General features: G+C 40.7%; 2 protein-coding genes and 1 long non-coding RNA gene across 63 annotated transcripts in view; 2 read left to right on the top strand and 1 right to left on the bottom strand.

Moving 5' to 3' along the window:
• The window catches only part of LOC145518868 (A disintegrin and metallopeptidase domain 3-like), a 109,213-nt gene extending 103,316 nt beyond the window's left edge, over positions 1–5,897 (bottom strand). For 24 of the 50 annotated variants that reach the window (XR_014063368.1, XR_014063369.1, XR_014063366.1 and 21 more), the window contains exons 1-2: positions 5,792–5,897; positions 5,262–5,344 (exon numbers count right to left, since the gene is read on the bottom strand). Coding sequence is in view for 11 of the 50 variants with exons in the window: in XM_081523954.1 (XP_081380080.1) it covers positions 5,262–5,344; positions 5,792–5,849 (141 nt within the window). In the remaining 39 variants the exon portion in view is untranslated. Of the gene's footprint in view, positions 1–184; positions 268–5,107; positions 5,345–5,567 lie in introns of all 50 variants that reach the window. The other 26 variants (XR_014063378.1, XR_014063375.1, XR_014063377.1 and 23 more) reach the window with 6 other exon arrangements.
• On the top strand, positions 5,795–16,670 carry LOC145518873 (uncharacterized). Its single transcript, XR_014063395.1, has 5 exons — positions 5,795–5,918; positions 12,869–13,016; positions 14,237–14,352; positions 14,730–14,830; positions 16,268–16,670. It is a non-coding gene; the product is annotated as an uncharacterized LOC145518873 (long non-coding RNA).
• A 1,032-nt stretch (positions 16,671–17,702) lies between these two features.
• The window catches only part of LOC145518867 (A disintegrin and metallopeptidase domain 3-like), a 109,041-nt gene continuing 107,601 nt past the window's right edge, over positions 17,703–19,142 (top strand). For 9 of the 12 annotated variants that reach the window (XM_081523939.1, XM_081523938.1, XM_081523946.1 and 6 more), the window contains exons 1-2: positions 17,703–17,844; positions 18,744–18,826. In XM_081523939.1, the coding sequence (XP_081380065.1) occupies positions 17,787–17,844; positions 18,744–18,826 (141 nt within the window). In that variant the 5' untranslated portion in view covers positions 17,703–17,786. Of the gene's footprint in view, positions 17,845–17,940; positions 18,069–18,743; positions 18,827–19,142 lie in introns of those variants that run through there. The other 3 variants (XM_081523948.1, XM_081523945.1, XM_081523941.1) reach the window with 1 other exon arrangement.

The following is a 19,142-nucleotide window of genomic DNA, read 5'->3' as shown; positions in this document are numbered from 1 at the left end:
CTAGTTCAAAAGGGCTGGCCTGGCTGCTTACAAGGTCACCGAAAGCTTTGTAAGGAGTTCTCCCAAAGACAAGATTCCTCCCATAAATCTTGTGATTTTAAGCCAGAGTCTCAAACGTATTCCCAGAGCACAGGCTCACGTAGAGCTAGCTCACAGGGGAAGCTTCCTGGATCCTGATACTTACTTGAATTCTCTTTTTCTTGCTGCAACATAGCTTTTATCTTTATATAAAAACCTCATATGTGATATCCATAGAGTCTAGTGTGTCTAAAGAAAGAGCAGAAAGGGGAAAACTTCATTGGGGTCACTTTATCCTTCAATAGAATGCTTATTTTTCTTGCTCAAATGTTCCTTCCCCACATAAAGAATTTTAACATTGGCCAATCAACATTTTAGAAAACATTTGAAGGTCTCTCTATGGAAACGCATTTGAAAATTTCTCTCTGCTGTGCCATCAGTTCTCATGTTATATATGCTGAGGACATTGTATTAAATTCATAGCAATTTAGAATTGTTATATGTTCCTTGAGAAATGAATATTTTAAAGCAGGGGTGCTTATCTCATAATATTGTGTGTGTGTGTGTGTGTGTGTGTGTGTGTGTGTGTGTGTGTGTGCATGTTTGTGTACCAAATGCTTTCTTTTTCCTGCTATTATCATGGAAGCTCATGCTTTCTTTTGGAAGCATTTTCCCAGTGTACATTATACTCTCTTGAACATCTCAGTGTCTCCTGATAATCATTTTGGGGGATGAAATAGCTTTTATAGATACATAATTGCTGGTGTTTCTTAGTGCCACAAAGTGAGCCAGTCAGAAGTAAACCACTCAGTCTATAAAACCTGCCCCAGTGTCAAACACAGTTTTTCATTTAAAAAAATTTTGAGTACATTCCTCTCAGATCATGCTACTGGGGTTGTAATCGGATTCCTATTCCATCCCTGTGTCTTTACATCAACACTTTTGCCTTCTGGAAAACACTGTCCTATCCAAAGAGAAGTCAAAACCAGAAAAAGACTGACAACTAATCAAAATGATTCAATAGTTGATATACAGATGCACAATCTCTTGTTAAGGCTTAACTGAAAAAAACCTGTTAGACGTGAAGCATTCATTTAGGATGTTCACTACGGCAAAGATAAGAGGATTGAAGAGGGGATCTGGAGAGCCCTCAGATTGATAGGCATCACTATTTTTGTGAACAAGAGTCAAATATAATGCAACTATTCTGGTAGACATTGTGCATTATTTATTAACCATTTTTTACTGTGGCTTGCTTCTTGATTCTATGAAGATTCAGGAAGGTTTATGAAACTATTTTCAGTTCAGTCACTCAGTTGTGTCCGAGTCTTTGCGACCCCATGAACCGCACGTCAGGGCTCCCTGTCCATCACCAACTCCCAGAGTTTACCCAAACCCATGTCCATCGAGTCAGTGATGCCATCCAACCATCTCATCCTCTGTCATTCCCTTCTCCTCTCGCCCTCAATCTTTCCCAGCATCAGGGTCTTTTCAAATGAGTCAGCTCTTCATATCAGGTGGCCAAAGTATTGGAGTTTCAGCTTCAACATCAGTCCCTCCAATGAACACCCAGGACTGATCTCCTTTAGAATGGACTGGTTGGATCTCCTCGCAGTCCAAAGGACTCTCAAGAGTCTTCTCCAACACCACAGTTCTAAAGCATCAATTCTTCGACACTCAGCTTTCTTTATAGTCCAACTCTCACATCCATACATGATTACTGGAAAATAGCCTGGACTAGATGAACCTTTGTGGACAAAGTAATGTCTCTGCTTTTTAATATGCTGTCTAGGTAGGTCATAGCTTTCCTCCCAAGGAGTAAGCATCTTTTAATTTCATGGCTGCAATCACCATCTGCAGTGATTTTGGAGCCCAGGAAAATAAAGTCAGCCACTGTTTCCACTGTTTCCCCATCCATTTGCCATGAAATGATGGGACCAGATGCCATGATCTTAGTTTACTGAATGTTGAGCTTTAAGCCAAATTTTTCACTCTCCTCTTTCATCAAGAGGATCTTTAGTTCTTCTCCACTTTCTGCCATAAGGGTGGTGTCATCTGCATATCTGAGGTTATTAATATTTGTTCTGGCAATCTTGATTCTAGCTTGTGCTTCCTCCAGCCCAGCATTTCTCATGATGTACTCTGCATATAAGTTAAATAAGCAGGGTGACGATATATAGCCTTGACACTCCTTTTCCTATTTGGAACCAGTCCATTGTTCCATGTCCAGTTCTAACTGTTACTTCCTGATCTGCATACAGGTTTCTCAAGAGGCAGGTCAGGTGGTCTGGTACTCCCATCACTTTCAGAATATTCCACAGTTTATTGTGATCCACACAGTCAAAGGCTTTGGCATATTCAATAAAGCAGAAACAGATGTTTTTCTGGAAGTCTCTTGCTTTTTTGATGATCCACTGGATGTTGGCAATTTGACCTTAGGTTCCTCTGCCTTTTCTAAAACCAGCTTGAACATCTGGAAGTTCATGGTTCACGTATTGCTGAAGCTTGGCTTGGAGAATTTTGAGCATTACTCTACTAGCGTGTGAGATGAGTGCAATTGTGCCACAGTTTGAGCATTCTTTGGCATTGCCTTTCTTTGGGATTGGAATGAAAACTCACTTTTTCCATTCCTGTGACCACTGCTGAGTTTCCCAAATTTGCTGTCATATTGAGCACAGAACTTTCACAGCATCATCTTTTAGGATTTGAAATGTCTCAACTGGAATTCCATCACCCCCACTGGCTTTGTTCATAGTGATGCTTCCTAAGGCCCACTTGACTTCACATTCCAGGATGTCTGGCTCTAGGTGAGTGATCACACCATCATGATTTATCTGAGTCGTGAAGATGTTTTTTTTGTACAATTCTTCTGTGTATTCTTGCCACCTCTTCTTAATATCATCTGCTTCTGTTAGGTCCATACCATTTCTGTCCTTTATTGAGCCCATTTTTGCATGAAATGTTCCCTTGCTATCTATAATTTTCTTGAAGAGATCTCTAGTCTTTCCCATTCAATTGTTTTCCTCTATTTCTTTGCATTGATCACTGAGGAAGACTTTCTTATCTCTCCGTGCTATTCTTTGGAACTCTGCATTCAGATGCTTATATCTTTCCTTTTCTCCTTTGCTTTTTGTTTCTCTTCTTTTCACAGCTATTTGTACGCTCCTCAGATAGCCATTTTGCCTTTCTGCATTTCTTTTTCAGAAAGAACGAAGGGACGGAGCCAAAGCAAAAGCAACATACAGTTGTGGATGTCACTGGTGATGGAAGCAAGGTCTGATGCTATAAAGAGCAATACTGCATAGGAACCTGAAATGTTAGGTCCATGAATCAAGGCAAATTGGAAGTGGTCAAACAGGAGATGGCAAGAGTGAACATTGACATTCTAAGAATCAGCGAACTAAAATGGACTGGAATGGGTGAATTTAACTCAGATGACCATTATATCTACTACTGTCAACAGGAATCCCTTAGAAGAAATGGAGTAGCCATCATAGCCAACAAAAGAGTCCAAAATGCAGTACTCGGCTGCTGCTGCTGCTAAGTCGCTTCAGTCGTGTACGACTCTGTGTGCGACCCCATGGACAGCAGCCCACCAGGCTCCCCCATCTCTGGATTCTCCAGGCAAGAACACTGGAGTGGGTTTCCATTTCCTACTCCAATGCGTGAAAGTGAAGTTGCTCATTCCTGTCCAAGTCTTAGCGACCCCATGGACTGCAGCCTACCAGGCTCCTCTGCCCATGGGATTTTCCAGGCAAGAGTACTGGAATGGGTTGCCATTGCCTTCTCCAGCTGTACTTGGATGCACTCTCAAAAAAGACAGAATGATCTCTGTTCATTTCCAAGGCAAACCATTCAAAACCACGGTAATCCAAGTCTATGCCCCAACCAGCAACATGGAAGAAGCTGAAGTTGAACAGTTCTATGAAGACCTACAAGACCTTTTAGAACTGACACCCAAAAATGATGTCCTTTTCATTATAGGGGACTGGAATGCAAAAGTAGGAAGTCAAGAAACACCTGGAATAACAGGCAAATTTGCCCTTGGAGAACAGAATGAAGCAGGGCAAAGGCTAATAGAGTTCTGCCAAGAGAACGCACTGGTCACAGCAAACACTCTTTTCCAACAACACAAGAGAAGACTCTACACATGGACATCACCAGATGGTCAACACCGAAATCAGACTGATTATATTCTTTGCAGCCAAAGATGGAGAAGCTCTATACAGTCAGCAAAATCAAGACCAGGAGCTGACTGTGGCTCAGATCATGAACTCCTTATTGCCAAATTCAGACTTAAATCAAAGAAAGTGGGGAAAACCACCAGGCCATTCAGGTATGACCTAAATCAAATCCCTTATGATTACACAAGGGAAGTGAGAAATAGATTTAAGAGACTAGATTTGATAGAGTGCCTGATGAACTATGGACTGAGGTTTGTGACATTGTACAGGAGACGGGATCAAGATCATCCTCAAGAAAAACAAGAAATGAAACTATTTAGCAGTCTAAACTTTGAAACATTTTATGATGTTACATATAAGATACCCTACAGTTAAGAAAAATAATGACAGGGCCATTAGCAATTATCATAAAATTAACTCCTAACTCTATCCATAAAAGAAAACGCCAACTACAACTCTCATACATGCTCATTACAAATTTATGTGCATGTGTGTATGCATGTCTCTAATACTTCCTTCAAATTTACTTCAAATTTACTGCATGTAGAAAGTGAGATAGCCACTGATTTCTTAACAAGTCTCTGCACTGCCTAGATTTCATTTTACAACGTACATAAGGGACACACTTTACCATGTTAGTCAGATCAAAAATAACATTATTTTCATTTTTGCAAAGATATACATATGCATATATATGTTAAATACAGGCATGAAGATATTCTTTATATACCGTTAACTTAAAATCATGCTACAAGTTAAATATTTGTATGGCCTCATTTACACACAAGATACATTTAAATAGAAAATTTAGTAGACCATAGACTCCTTTTTTTGTGATATGAATTCAAAGCACCTCTTTTCTTTGAATCTGTATTTTAAAATTGTGCCACAAGGTTTATATTTACTTCAGAAATAAAACAAAGCACTTGCTCTCTTCAGACAAAACGTCTCTTGAACACAATCTTTAGAACACAAAATTTCATGAAGGCATGCACTGATTTGGGTCTTGCACTCCAGTAAAAATAAAACTCTTTTAATTTAAACTGATTTCTTAATTACATGCGTCTCTGAAACACTGCCATCTTTGTTGTTTGTCTCGGTCTTCTGTGGCACTGTAATTTGTAGATGTGCTGTTTCAGAGCCTGCAGTAAGGAAAACAAGAGTGAGCATCCCCCAGTCCGGGGCAGTATTCATTCTTATTTGTCCTCTTCTATCACATCACTTGTGGATCTTCCAAGCCCCAGTGGGTGCGCGCGCACACACACACACCCCCCAAAACAGCATACTGTATAAGGTTTTAAGAAGAGGTCCCCAGGACCCCATCCAGGATCCTCTCCCTACTCCCACCCCGTCTCCCCAAAAGACCTGTGTGTCCGTCTGGGAGTGAGGGACAACTATCCCAGTCCTGCTCTGAGCCCTCCGACCAGCGGGCCTGGCAGAGCCCTGAAACTGGGCAGAACTCCGACCAGACCCGGGCTCCCCCAGCCTGGCCTGGGCTTCTGGGGCCGAGAGGGCGACGCCCTCTACCCCCGCGCCAAGGGACACTGTGACGACGGGCCGCCCTCCTATCCGGCAGGGTCCTCACTTACGATGGTCCGCGGAGGCCAGCCGGCCCAGCCCTGTGAGGAGTAGCAGGAGAGACAACATTGCGTGGCCGGCCTCGCCTCAGAGAAGGCGGTTGACTGGAAATGGCTCGCGGGTTGGCCCAGCGCCGGGGTATTGGGCTCGGGGTCTGGGAGGGGCGTGGCGGGCCGGGGGCTGAGGGGCGGGGCTGGAGGGCGGGGCTGGGGCTGAGGGACGGGGCTGGGGCTGAGGGGAGGGGCTGGAGGGCAGAGAGGAGGGGCGGGGCTACAGCGGCGAGAGGAGGTTTAGGGGGCGGGGTACGACAGGTCTTGGTGTGTTGAGGCTAGAAGGCATGCCAAGTGTTGTCTGAGGCACGATTTTATTTGGTCTCTGAGTTCCCACGATCTCTTTTCGGACTTCTTGGACTATAGCCTGCTAAACTCCTCTGTCCATGGATTTCCCCGGCAAGAATACTGGAGTGGATTGCCATTTCCTTGTCCAGAGGATGTTATGGAACCCAGGGATGGAGCCCAGGTCTCCTGCATTGGCAGACGGATTCTTTACCACTGAACCAACTTGGAAGCCTATGATTGAAATAGATGGCTGCAAAGCCCTTAAGAAAAACATCCCTGGAATGTGAAACTGGCAAGGGTTGCACTTAACTCTCAAAAAGAGTTGCATACACCTTCTAGAGAGTTAGCAATTATAAGTTTCTAAAGGAAGTTTGGGCTTCTCAGGTAGCACTAGTGGTAAAGAACCTACCTGCCAACGCAGGAGTCTCTGGAGCTGTTGGTGGGATCCTGGGTTGGGAAAATCCTCTGGAGGAGGAAATGGCAATCAACTCCAGTATTCTTGCATGGAAAATCCCATGGACAGGGGAGACTGGCAGGTTACATACAATCCATAGGGTCACAAAAGTCAGACACGACTGAAACCACTTAGTAAACACTTAAGCAAAGGAAGTTGCCTAAGAAAAGGTAGTGTCTGTTTGCATGAGTCTGGGAGATAGAAGTCATCCTTCATTTCTGGTACTAGAGAAAATCAATATTTTTATCTTATAGATTTTTTACCCTTACACTATGTATAGAAAAATAACAGGTTTGTCAACTAGTTTATATGAAGATTGCATGCGTCTGTGCTAAGCTGTGGCTCACTCTTTGCCATCCCTACGGACTGTAACCAGCCAGGCTCCTCTGTCCACAGAATTCTCCAGGCAAGAATACAGGAGTGGATTGCCATTTCCTTTTCCTGGGGATTTTCCTGACCTGGGGTTTGAATCTGTGTCTCCTGCGTCTTCTGCATTGGCAGGCAGATTCTTTACCACTGAGACACCCGGGAAACATGAAGATTTCTGAAACTGTTAATGACTAAGCAACTGAAATGATCATGACAAACATTCATGAGAGGCAGAGTTGTACAAGATTTGGGAGATAATATGTTGGGTTGAAGCCTTGTTGATTTCAGGTATTTATGGGCTAGAAAGCTTTCAGACTAGAAAGTATTTATGGAAATAAAAGTCTGGATCCCTAGAATTTGAGCTGAACTCGTAAGTTTTCAGATGACAATAGATACCAATACTATACATGGAGAATGCTAAAGATGCTACTAAGAAATTACTAGAGTTCATCAATGAATTTGGTAGAGTCCAAGGATACAAAATTAATGCACAGAAATCTTTGCTTTTCTAACCACTAACAATGAAACAGAAATTAAGAAAACAATTCTATATACCATTGCATCAAAAAGAATAAAATACCTTGGGATAAACTACCTAAGGAGACAAACAGACCTGTACTCTGAAAACTATATGACACTGATGAAAGAAATTGAAGATGACACAAATGGTTGGAAAGATATATCATGTTCTTGTATTGGAAGAGTCAGTATTATCAAAATGACTGTACTACCCAAGATGATGTACAAATTCAATGCAATCCCTATCAAATTACCAATGGCATTTTTCACATATCTGTAATAAATTTCTTTTAATTTGTATAGACACACAAAAGACCCCAAATAGCCAAAGTAATCTTAAGAAAGAAGACTAGATTAAGAAGAATCAGACTCCCTGAGTTCAGACGATACAAAGCTACAGTAATGAAAATAGTATGGTACTGGCACAAAAACAGAAATATAGGTCAATGGAACAAGATTGAAAGCCAAGAAATAAACCCTGCACACCTAAGATCAACTAATCTATGAAAAAGGAGATAAGAATATACAATGGAGAAAAGACAGCCTTTTCAAGATATGGAAGCAACCTAAATGTCCATTGACAGATGAATGGATAAAGAAGTGATATATTTATACAATGGAATCACTCAGCCATAGAATAGAATAAAATAATGCTATTTACAGCAACATGGGTATAACTAGAGATTATCATAATAAGTGAAGTAAGTCAGACAAAGACAAATATATAATACCACTTATGTGTGGATCCTAAAGGAAATGATACAAATGAATTAACATACAAAACAGAAATAGACCCACAAACATAAACAGCAAAGTTATGGTTATCAAAGGGAAAAAGTGAGTAGGAGTTTGGGACTAACATATACACACTACGTATATAAAATAAATAACCAACAAGGACCTACCGTATAGTACATGGAACTATATTCACTATTTTGTAACAACATATAAGGGAAAACAATCTGAAATATATATATATATATATATATATATATATATATATATATATATTTGCATATGTATATATGTATAACTGAATCACTTTGCTGTACACCTGAAACTAACACTATATATCAACTATACTTCAATTAAAAAAAAAGAAAAGAAAAAAAGAAAGGATTGGCTTCCCAAGGGAGGAGGGCAGACAGATGGCAGCCTCAAATTCTTAGCTGATTTAAGTAAGCTCTGTCTATTTTTGAGCCAACTACTTGACCTTTTGGAAATGTAGCAGCTCAATTACCAAGCAAACAGTGGTAGAAAGACCTAACCTTTGTCTCCTTTAATGAGCAATCTTTGCTCACTAGCTCCCTCGCTCTGGAGCAACTTTTCTGAGTTGGCAGAAACTTTGTCAGGTCTTCATTATGATCCTAACCTCCTGTTACCCAATACTACATCCTTCTTCATTTCACACATTTTGCTCCCTGAAATCATTTCAATCCTCTGGCTCTTCTTCAGCTTCTTCTTCTTGGAGAATACAATGGAGACGTTCACAATTGACTCATTACTGCCAACACAATAATCACTTTCTCTGTTCTCATTCTACCTGATCTCTGAGTAGTATTAAAATCGCTGACTAATATTTCACTTTGAATTTCTATTTTATTTTTATCAGTATAACTATACAATCTTCTACTTACCATACACTTCAGTTTTATTTTCTATTTGAATTCTTTTTTCCTAATCCCCAGATCATTTGTGTTGCCCTCAATTCTATTTTGAATCACCTTTTTTTTTCCCCCCATATGCATCTCTTAGTTGATCTTATTCACTATTTTTCCTTGGAATTTCCTTTTTTTATGTGTTCATAAATCTATATATTTTACCTCAATCTCTAACTACCCATTCAGTGCATATACCTGCTATTTCACAACATATATTTAAACTGAACTCATTAGCTCCCATTCCCTTTTCAAATCTGCTTCTCCTAAAATTTGGACCCCTCTCATCACAGTAGCTTAATCGTCTTAACAATTTCGTCAACCTCCATATCAATCTTCATATCAAATTACTCAACAAACCTAGCTTCTTCCTAAATATATGAGGTATCTTTAATTGTTTAGTTTCTTTTTCCCCCCTCTATCCTGAGTACGTAGATAATTTTTTCCCAACTATGTAAAATTCCCCTTAATGTATTTATTGCTTCCAGGTCTTCTTATTTCAATACCACCACAACCAGACTATTACAAGAAATCATTTTAACAGGAAAAAAACATTATTTTTAAATAAATTTTGTTGATGATTTTATCAAGAATAAAGTTCTAAAATACACTAATAACCATATAAGTCACTACTCATCTACATATGGCTGAGATCTCAAATTCACATCCACTCTTAAACTTCACTTGACATCTATAAAGAAAACAAGGTTATCTTAGCAGAATGCCTAGAGAATTTGGAACATCCCACTGAGGAAGAATTTTTCCTTTCTATCCAAGACATCTCTTGTCCATATCCACTTTTCTGTTAGCCTCTGATGTACTGGGAGACAGGGATGGTATCATAGACATTTTGATATTGACCTAGTTTCAGATTTGCAATATGCATATAAAAATAATTTTTGAATTAAATACAAATGATCTGGATGTCCATAAGTCATGTTCATTAAAAATGAGCAGTTAATATCAATAACATGAATACACGAAGGCATTTAAATAATAAATATAATTTCCACACTTAGTTACTTGACTGACAACAGAGATTTTTAGTTGTATCAAGAACAACATTTTCATATACATCATGCTTTCAACAACTTAAAAAATTCGACCAGGTTATGGACAATCAGGAAGTCACTATACTTTAAAAGCAGCATAATCAATCCTAACATATTAAATTCCAGTAATTTTCATAGTTAGGCAAAAATACAGGCTAATTTTAAGATATATAGGAACATTCAAAATATTAAATAAATATGCTTTACGAAAGACATTACAACAGAAGTGAAAAATGAGACTATAACTATATTAGTGAAACGTGCAGAATAGGCTAATACTTTTCTGGTCAATGTACCCTTTTCTTTATTTTTATTTATTTCTTTATTTTAATTGGAGGCTAATTACTTCACAATATTGTGGTGGCTTTTTGCCATATATTGACAAGAATCAGCCACGGGTGTACGTGTGTCCCCCGGCCCTGAACCCCTCCCTCCTCCTTCCCCACCCCATCCCTCTGGGTTGTCCCAGTTCACTGGCTTTGAGTGCCCTGTTTCATGCATCAAACTTGGATGGGTCATCTATTTCACATATGGTAATATTCATGTTTCAATGCTATTCTCTCAAATCATCCCACCTTCACCTTCTCCCACAGAGTCCAAAAGTCTGTTCTTTATATCTGTGTCTTTTTTGCTGTCTCATATATAGGGTCATCGTTAACCATCTTTCTAAATTCCATATATATGCAGTAATATACTGCATTGGTGTTTTTCTTTCTGGCTTACTTCACTCTGTATAATAGGCTCCAGTTTCATCCACCTCATTAGAACTGACTCATATAAGTTCTTTTTAACAGCTGAGTGATACTGCATTGTGTATATGTACCACAGCTTTCTTCTCCATTCGTCTGCTGATGGGCATCTAGGTAGCTTCCATGTCCTGGCTATTATAAACAGTGCTGTGATGAACACTGGGGTGAATGTGTCTCTTTCAATTCTGGTTTCCTTGGTGTGTATGCCAGCAGTAGGATTGCTGGGTCATATGGCAGTTCTATTTCCAGTTTGTTAAGGAATCTCCACACTCTGTTCTCCATGTGGCTCTACTAGTTTGCATTCCCACCAGCAGTGTAAGAGGGTTTCCTTTTCGCCACACCCTCTCCAGCATTTATCGTTTGTAGACATTTTGAGAGCAGCCATTCTGACCAGCGTGAGATGGTACCTCATTGTAGTTTTGATTTACATTTCTCTGATAATGAGTGATATTGAGCATCTTTTCACATGTTTGGTAGGCATGCAATCTGTATATCTTCTTTGAAGAAATGTCTGTTTAGTTCTTTTTAGAAAGATGGTAACGATGACCCATATATGAGACAGCAAAAGAGACACAGATATAAAGAACAGTCTTTGGACTCTGTGGGAGAAAGTGAGAGTGGCATGATTTGAGAGCATAGCATTGAAACGTGTATATTATCATATATGAAACAGATCACCAGTCCAGGCTCGATGCATGAGACTAGGTGCCCAGGGCTGGTGCACTGGGATGATCCTGAGGGATGGGATGGGGAGGGAGGTGGGAGGGGGATTCAGGATGGGGAACACATGTACACCCATGGCTGATTCATGTCAATGTATGGCAAAAACCACTACAATATTGTAAAGTAATTAGCCTCCAATTAAAGTAAATATATTAATTAAAAAAAAAAAAAAACAGAGACATCACTTCACTGACAAAGATCCATCTAGTCAAAGCTATGGTTTTTCCAATAATCATGTATGGATGTGCAAGTTGGACCATAAAGAAGGCTGAGCACCAAAGAACTGATGCTTTCAAACTGTGGTACTGAAGGAGACTCTTGAGATTCCCTTAGATTGCAAGGAGATCAAACTAGTCAATCCTAAAGGAAATCAACCCTGAATATTCATTGGAAGGACTGATGCTGAAGTTGAGGTTCCAATACTCTGGCCATCTGATGCAAAGAGCTGACTCATTGGAAAAGACCCTGATCCTGGGAAAGATTGAGGGCAGGAGGTGAAGGGGGCGACAGAGGATGAGGTGGTTGAAGGGGATGACTGACTCGGTGAACAAGAGTTTGAGCAAATTCCAGAAGATAGTGAAGGACAGAGAAGCCTGGCATGTTGTAGTCTATGGGACAGAAAGTGTGAGACACAACTTAGTGACTGAACAACAACCTGTGTATTAAGCCAGTATAATGAAAGCTTTTTTCCAAATTAATTCCATTACATTTCCACGTGTGAATTGCAAACGGAATGTTTATATTTGCCTTCTTATTTAGTCTCCTTGGAGAGAAGTTAAATATAAACATTCTCCCCCTATCAGCATGCAATTCACACATGGAAATGTAATGGAATTAACTTGGAAAAAAAGCTTTCATTTTATTGGCTTAATACACAGGTTGTTGTTCAGTCCTTAGCCACAGGTTGGGATGCTATCCTGGTGGCTCAAATGGTGAAGAACCTGCCTGCAATGCAGGAGACCTGGGTTCAATCCCTTGGTTGGGAAGATGCCCTGGAGAAGGGAATGGCAAACCCACTCCAGTATTCTTGCCTGGAGAATTCCATGGACAGAGGATTCTGGTGGGCTACAGTCCAGGGTCCCAAAGAGACAGACACAACTAAGTGAATAAATCATAATAGCTACATATTATTCACATGTTCACTTAGGAAGGCTTTCTTGTCTCTCTTTGCTATTTTTGGAACTCTGCATTCAGATGAATATATTTTTCTTTCTTTTATATCTTAGCCACAGATTTTCCTAAGAAGCCAAATCATACAAAATGAAACAAGTACATAGTGGGAAAATAAATTTGCTTTACAGAATCATTTTATACTTGTGATGTTTTTACTGCCTGATACTTAAGTTATACATCCATACAGAAGGATTAAATCATGTACGTACACATTTCATATTTAGATTTTAAATTAGTTTTCTTAATCAAAGAGATTTCTAAGAAATAAATTATCTACAGTGATAGAACAAATTTCTTTTTTTAAAAGCATTATCACTTTATCTGTGTTTTGCTTTTACTGGAAACTTAAAGTAGAAATCTGGCAGTAGATATGGTTAAAATAGGCAATCGTCAGTACTAAACATAATGTGAGTTTCTATTTTCTGTTTTCCCATACTACATTGATTCAGCCATTATATGATGATGTGAACTAGTAATATTGCCTAGAACTTCACTGGCAAAAGATCTATTTCAAGAGGGAAAAGTGTATACTTTAAAAATGTTCATCACTTCTCAGCCTTTCGGCTAAGATCAAGTGTAAAATGGTCAAAATTTTGGAAATAAATCACACATGGGCAGGAGCCAGGCTCCTTAGAATGCAATGGGCAAAGGGTAAGTCCTGGCATATATTATATGTTGATAACCCAGGCCTACTGCTTGGGTTAAACTAGGCATTAAAAAGATAATTGTTTGATTAAATTTAATTGATTTTTAATGCCTATAGTCAAGTACACTGAAAAATAAAAAGTAGTCAGGCAAAGCTAACCATTTGAATAATATTCTCCCTTTTGGTAAATATTGTTCAAATGACTAGCTAATATTTATTATGCATATGTGCGTTTGTGCTTGGTCGTGTGTGACTCTTTGTGACCCCATGGACTGCAGTCCGCCAGGCTCCTCTCTCCATGGGCTTTTTTAGGCAAGAATGCCAGGATAGATAGGGGATCTTCTCAACTCAGGAATCTAACCCACAGCTCCAGAGACTCCTGTATTGGGAGGCGGATTGTTTGCCATTAAGCCACCTGGGAATCCCCTATCATGTCTATGGTATTATGTATATCACACACACACACACACACACACACACACACACACACATAACAAAAAGCACATGGTTAAAAGAATAACTTGATAAAGTAATAAAAATAAAAAGACATGGCTATTTTGGGGTTGAATGACGTATTAATTTGGAGAAGGATATGGCAACCCACTCCAGTATTTTTGCCCAGAGAATCTCATGGACAGAGGAGCCTAGTGGATGCAGTCCATAGGGTTGTAAAGAGTCGATACTACTTACTATTCAAAAAATATTTTTTAAAATATGAGAAATAAATTTTTAATAAGCTATCATTATCTCTTTTTTCATTTTGATTTATACACAGGGAAAGCAATCAATGCTTGATTTTGTCTATGAATATTAATGCTATGGATACCAGCACGAGTTTCAGGAAAGTTAGACAACATTTTGCAAAAACAGTTTTTGCAAAATTGAAATTAGGTAATGCTATTTTTTAATTTTTTTAAAACCTGCCATACTATGTTCCACAGAGGCTTATCCTCCCAAGTACTTGTGATTTCCTGTTTGTTTTGTTTTTTGTTATTTTTTTATAGTAGCTCTCCTGATGAGTGCCAGGTGATAGTTCACTGTAGTTTTAATTTGCATTTTCCAAATGATTAGTGATATGATCATTTTTTCATGTGCTCCCGGGCTATTAGTAAATCTTTTCTGGAGACATGTCTATTCAAGTCCTTTGAATATTTTCAAGCCAGGTTATCATTTGCTGTTGTTGTTGAGTTTTGAGAGTTCTCTGGATATTAATCCCTTATCAGATATATGATTTGTAAATATTTTCTTTTACTCTGTTAACATTTTAGGTATATATCAAAAATGATCAAAGATGGTTCACAAAGAAATATTTGTATACCAATGTTCATCACAGCTCTATTCACAATACTTAAAAGTGGAAGCAATCCAAGTAAGTGTCCATCAACAGATGAATGGATTAGCAAACTGTGGTTTATGCATGTAATGGGACATTATTCAGACTTAAAAAGGAAGGAAATTCTGACACATGAGACAACATGGATGAGCCTTGAGGACATTATGCTAAGTGATACAAGCCAGTCAAAAAAGACAAACACTGTTTGAATCCACTAAGGTGAGGTACCTGGGTCATGAAATTCCTAGACATAGAAAATACAATGGTGGTTGCCATGATTTGGGAAAGGAAGAAATGGGCAGTTATTGCTTAATGGGTACAGAGTTTCTGTTTTGCAAGTTGAAGCTTTTCGGAGTTATTTGGTGGTAACATTTGCAGCAATGTAAATATACTTAATAGTAACGGACCTTACAGTAAAGGGGCTTCCTTGATAGCTCAGTTGGTAAAGAATCCATCTGCACCACAGGAGACCCCGGTTCCATTCCTGGGTTGGGAAGATTGGCTGGAGAAAGGATAGGCTACCCACACCAGTATTCTTGGGCTTCCCTGTGCTCAGCTGGTAAATAATCAACCTGCAATGTGGGAGACCTGGGTTCGATCCCTGGAGCAGGGAAAGGCTACCCACTCCAGTATTCTGGCCTGGAGAATTCCATGGATTGTATAGTCCATAGGGTCACAGAGTCGGACAAGACTGAACGACTTTCACTTTACACGTAAAATGGTTAAGACGGTAAAATTTATATGTATTTTACCGAAGTAAAAAAAGTTATTACAAAAAAAAAAAGGAAAAGCATCTTAAATTGCACAAGTCACCAACCTGTAAACTGAAACATCTCTGCAAGTTAACTGTCTGGCCTTTCACGTGTGAACTCGAAAGTGATTGGGAAAATTTCTATTTAGTCTTTCATTTCATCTCTCTAAGCTGCAAGTTTTCAAAGAGCAAGAAGTATACAAAACTGAATAAATAACTAGATGATTAATTTTCAGTTTATTCATATATGCTATAATTTTATCTCATTTTAAATGATAAATCAACACTAATGTAATAATACATAGGCATTTAAGGTTTAGTATTTTATTTGAAACCTTTTTGTTTTCTAGGAAACAAACTTACTGGTAATAGAATTTTTTAGTGTCTGTAGCACTTGGCCTTGTGTGTTTTGACCTATGACTTAAAACGGAAATCTGCAGTATTTACGGCTAAACTGAACTTCCCTGGTGGCTCCGTCAGTAAATAATCCACCTTCCAATGCAGGAGACCTGGGTTTGATCCATGGGTCAGGAAAATCCCTTGGAGAAGGAAATAATAACCTTCTCCAGTATTCTTGCTTAGGAAAATCCCATGGACTTAGGAGCATGGAGGGCTACAGTCCATGAGGTTCAAGACTTGGACAAGACTTAGGACTACACCACTACTGTTAAAATAACCAAACTATAGCTACTGAACATGTTGTGAATTTCTATTTTCTTTAGATTCATCACAGACATTCAGCCATTGTACCAGAAAGCTGTGTCATGGATGATTAAAAATTGCCAAAAACTTTACCAGTCAATAGCTGACATGCCTTGGAAATGAACAAAGATCATTCTGTCATCTGTGAGATTGCATCCAAGTACTGCATTTTGGACTCTTTTGTTGACCATGATGGCTACTCCATTTCTTCAAAGGGATTCTTGCCCACAGTAGCAGATATAATGGTCATCTGAGTTAAATTCACCTATTCCAGTCCATTTTAGTTCGCTGATGCCTAAAATGTTGACATTCACTCTTACCATCTCCTGTTTGACCACCTCCAATTTGCCTTGATTCATAGACCTAACATTCCTGGTTCCTATGCAATATTGCTCTTTACAGCATCAGGATTTACTTCCATCACCAGTCACATCCACAACTGTGTGTTGTTTTTGCTTTGGCTCCGTCTCTTCATTCTTTCTGGAGTTATTTCTCTACTGATCTCCAGTAGCATATTGATCACCTACTGACCTGGGGAGTTCATCTTTCAGTGTGCTATATCTTTGCCTTTTCATACTGTTCATGGGGTTCTAAGGCAAGAATATTGAAGTGGCTTGCCATTCCCATCTCCAGTGGACCACATTTTCTCAGAGAGTCCCTTGGACAGCAAGGAGATCCAACCAGTCCATCTTAAAGGAAATCAGTCCTGAATTGGACTGATTCATTGGAAGGACTGATGCTGAAGCTGAAACTCCAATACTTTGGCCACCTGATGCAAAGAACCGGCTCATTTGAAAAGACCCTGATGCTGGGAAAGATTGAAGGCGGCAGGAGAAGGGGACGACAGAGGATGAGATGGTTGGATGGCATCACCGACTCATGGACATGGATGTGACTAAACTCTGGGAGTTGATGATGGACAGGGAGGCCTGGCGTGCTGCAGTCCCGTGGAGTCACAGAGTAGCACAGGACTGAGCGACTGAACTGAACTGACTGAGCTTATATGCAGAGGAGAAAATGCTGTTTATAAACCTTAGGTTACCCTAGAACACTCAAAGAATGTCAAATTTCTTGATCTAAAGGGCACTTAGGAATGAAGCAGGCTCCCTTTTGCCTCCCACGTGAAGTGGGCTTCTAGTGGGCGCCAGGGGAATGGGCTGCAGCTTCCAGGATCCTGAACTCTAGGTCTGGCAAAAACCCTCACCAGCAGGGCCTCCTCTCTACTCCCACCCCGCCCAAGGCCCACCCCCGCCCCGCCCTCCAGCTCCGCCCACCTGGTCCCAATCTTACTCCTACACACTGCCCGCTCTGCAAGCCCGGAACCCTCCTCCCCACCCCTTGCTCAACCCTCCAGCCCCGCCCCGGTCCAGCCCCACCCTCTGCCCCGCCCCCTAGTCTCGCCCCTCCCACCCCAGCCCCGCCCGTCAGCTCCAGCCACCGCCACCCCCAACCTGCTCCTGGAAAGAGTCTCAAACCCCACGCGCCTGGCTACTCCATTTCCACTCAACCGCCATCCCCAAAGGCGAGGCCGGCCACGCAATGTTGTCTCTCCTGCTACTCCTCACAGGGCTGGGTCGGCTGGCCTCCGCGGACCATCGTAAGTGAGGACCCTGCCGGATAGGAGGGCGGCTCGTCGTCACAGTGTCCCTTGGCGCGGGGGTGGAGGGCGTCGCCCTCTCGGCCCCAGAAGCCCAGGCCAGGCTGGGGGAGCCCGGGTCTGGTCGGAGTTCTGCCCAGTTTCAGGGCTCTGCCAGGCCCGCTGGTCGGAGGGCTCAGAGCAGGACTGGGATAGTTGTCCCTCACTCCCAGACGGACACACAGGTCTTTTAGGGAGACCGGGTGGGGGTGGGAGTAGGGAGAGGATCCTGGATGGGGTCCTGGGGACCTCTTAAAACCCTGTCAGTTCAGTTCAGTCCCTCAGTGTTGTCCGACTCGTTGCGACCCCAGGGACCGCAGCAGGCCAGGCCTCCCTGTCCATCACCAACTCCTGGAGTTTACCCAAACTCATGTCCATTGAGTCGGTGATGCCATCCAACCATCTCATCCTCTGTCATCCCCTTCTTCTGCCGCCTTCAATCTTTCCCAGCATCAGTGTCCTTTCAAGAGTCAGTTCTTCACATCAGGTGGCCAAAGTATTGGAGTTTCAGCTTAAACATCAGTCCTTCCAATGCATATTCAGGACTGATTTCCTTTAGGATGGACTCGTTGGATCTCCGTATGATTTTTTAGGGTGTGTGTGTGTGTGTGTGTGTGTGTGTGTGTGTGTGTGTGTGTTTTAGGGTGTGTGTGTGTGTGTGTGTGTGTGTGTGTGTGTGTGTGTGTGTTTTAGGGTGTGTGTGTGTGTGTGTGTTTTAGGGTGTGTGTGTGTGTGTGTGTGTGCGCGCGCAGGCGCCCACTGGGGCTTGGAAGATCCACAAGTGATGTGATAGGAGAGGACAAGTAAGAAAGGATGCGGTCATGCCCTGGGGATGCTCACTCTTGTTTTCCTTACTGCAGACTCTGAAACAGCACATCTACAAATTACAGTGCCACAGAAGACCGAGACAAACAACAAAGATGGCAGTGTTTCAGAAACGCATGTAATTAAGAAATTACTTTAAAATATGAGTGTTTTATATTTACTGGAGCACAAAAGAGCATTTGGTACACACAGACGCAGACACACACACACATACACAACCAGTATTACAAGATAAGCATCCTTTTCTTTAAAATACTTATTTCTCAAGGAACATATAACGATTCTAAATTGCTATGAATTTAATACAATGTCCTCAGCATATACAACATGAAAACTGATGGCACAGCAGGGAGAAGTTTTCAAATGCTTTTCCATAGAGAGACCTTTAAATGTTTTCTCAAATGGTGATTGGCCAATGTTAAAATTCTTCATGT

This window comes from Giraffa tippelskirchi, chromosome 8, assembly GCF_054371585.1.
Source record: "Giraffa tippelskirchi isolate mGirTip1 chromosome 8, T2T-mGirTip1v1.2.pri, whole genome shotgun sequence".
In the NCBI taxonomy this organism is placed as follows: domain Eukaryota; kingdom Metazoa; phylum Chordata; class Mammalia; order Artiodactyla; family Giraffidae; genus Giraffa; species Giraffa tippelskirchi.
Note: the sequence above shows the minus strand (reverse complement) of the source record. Positions and strands in the feature narration are given on the sequence as shown.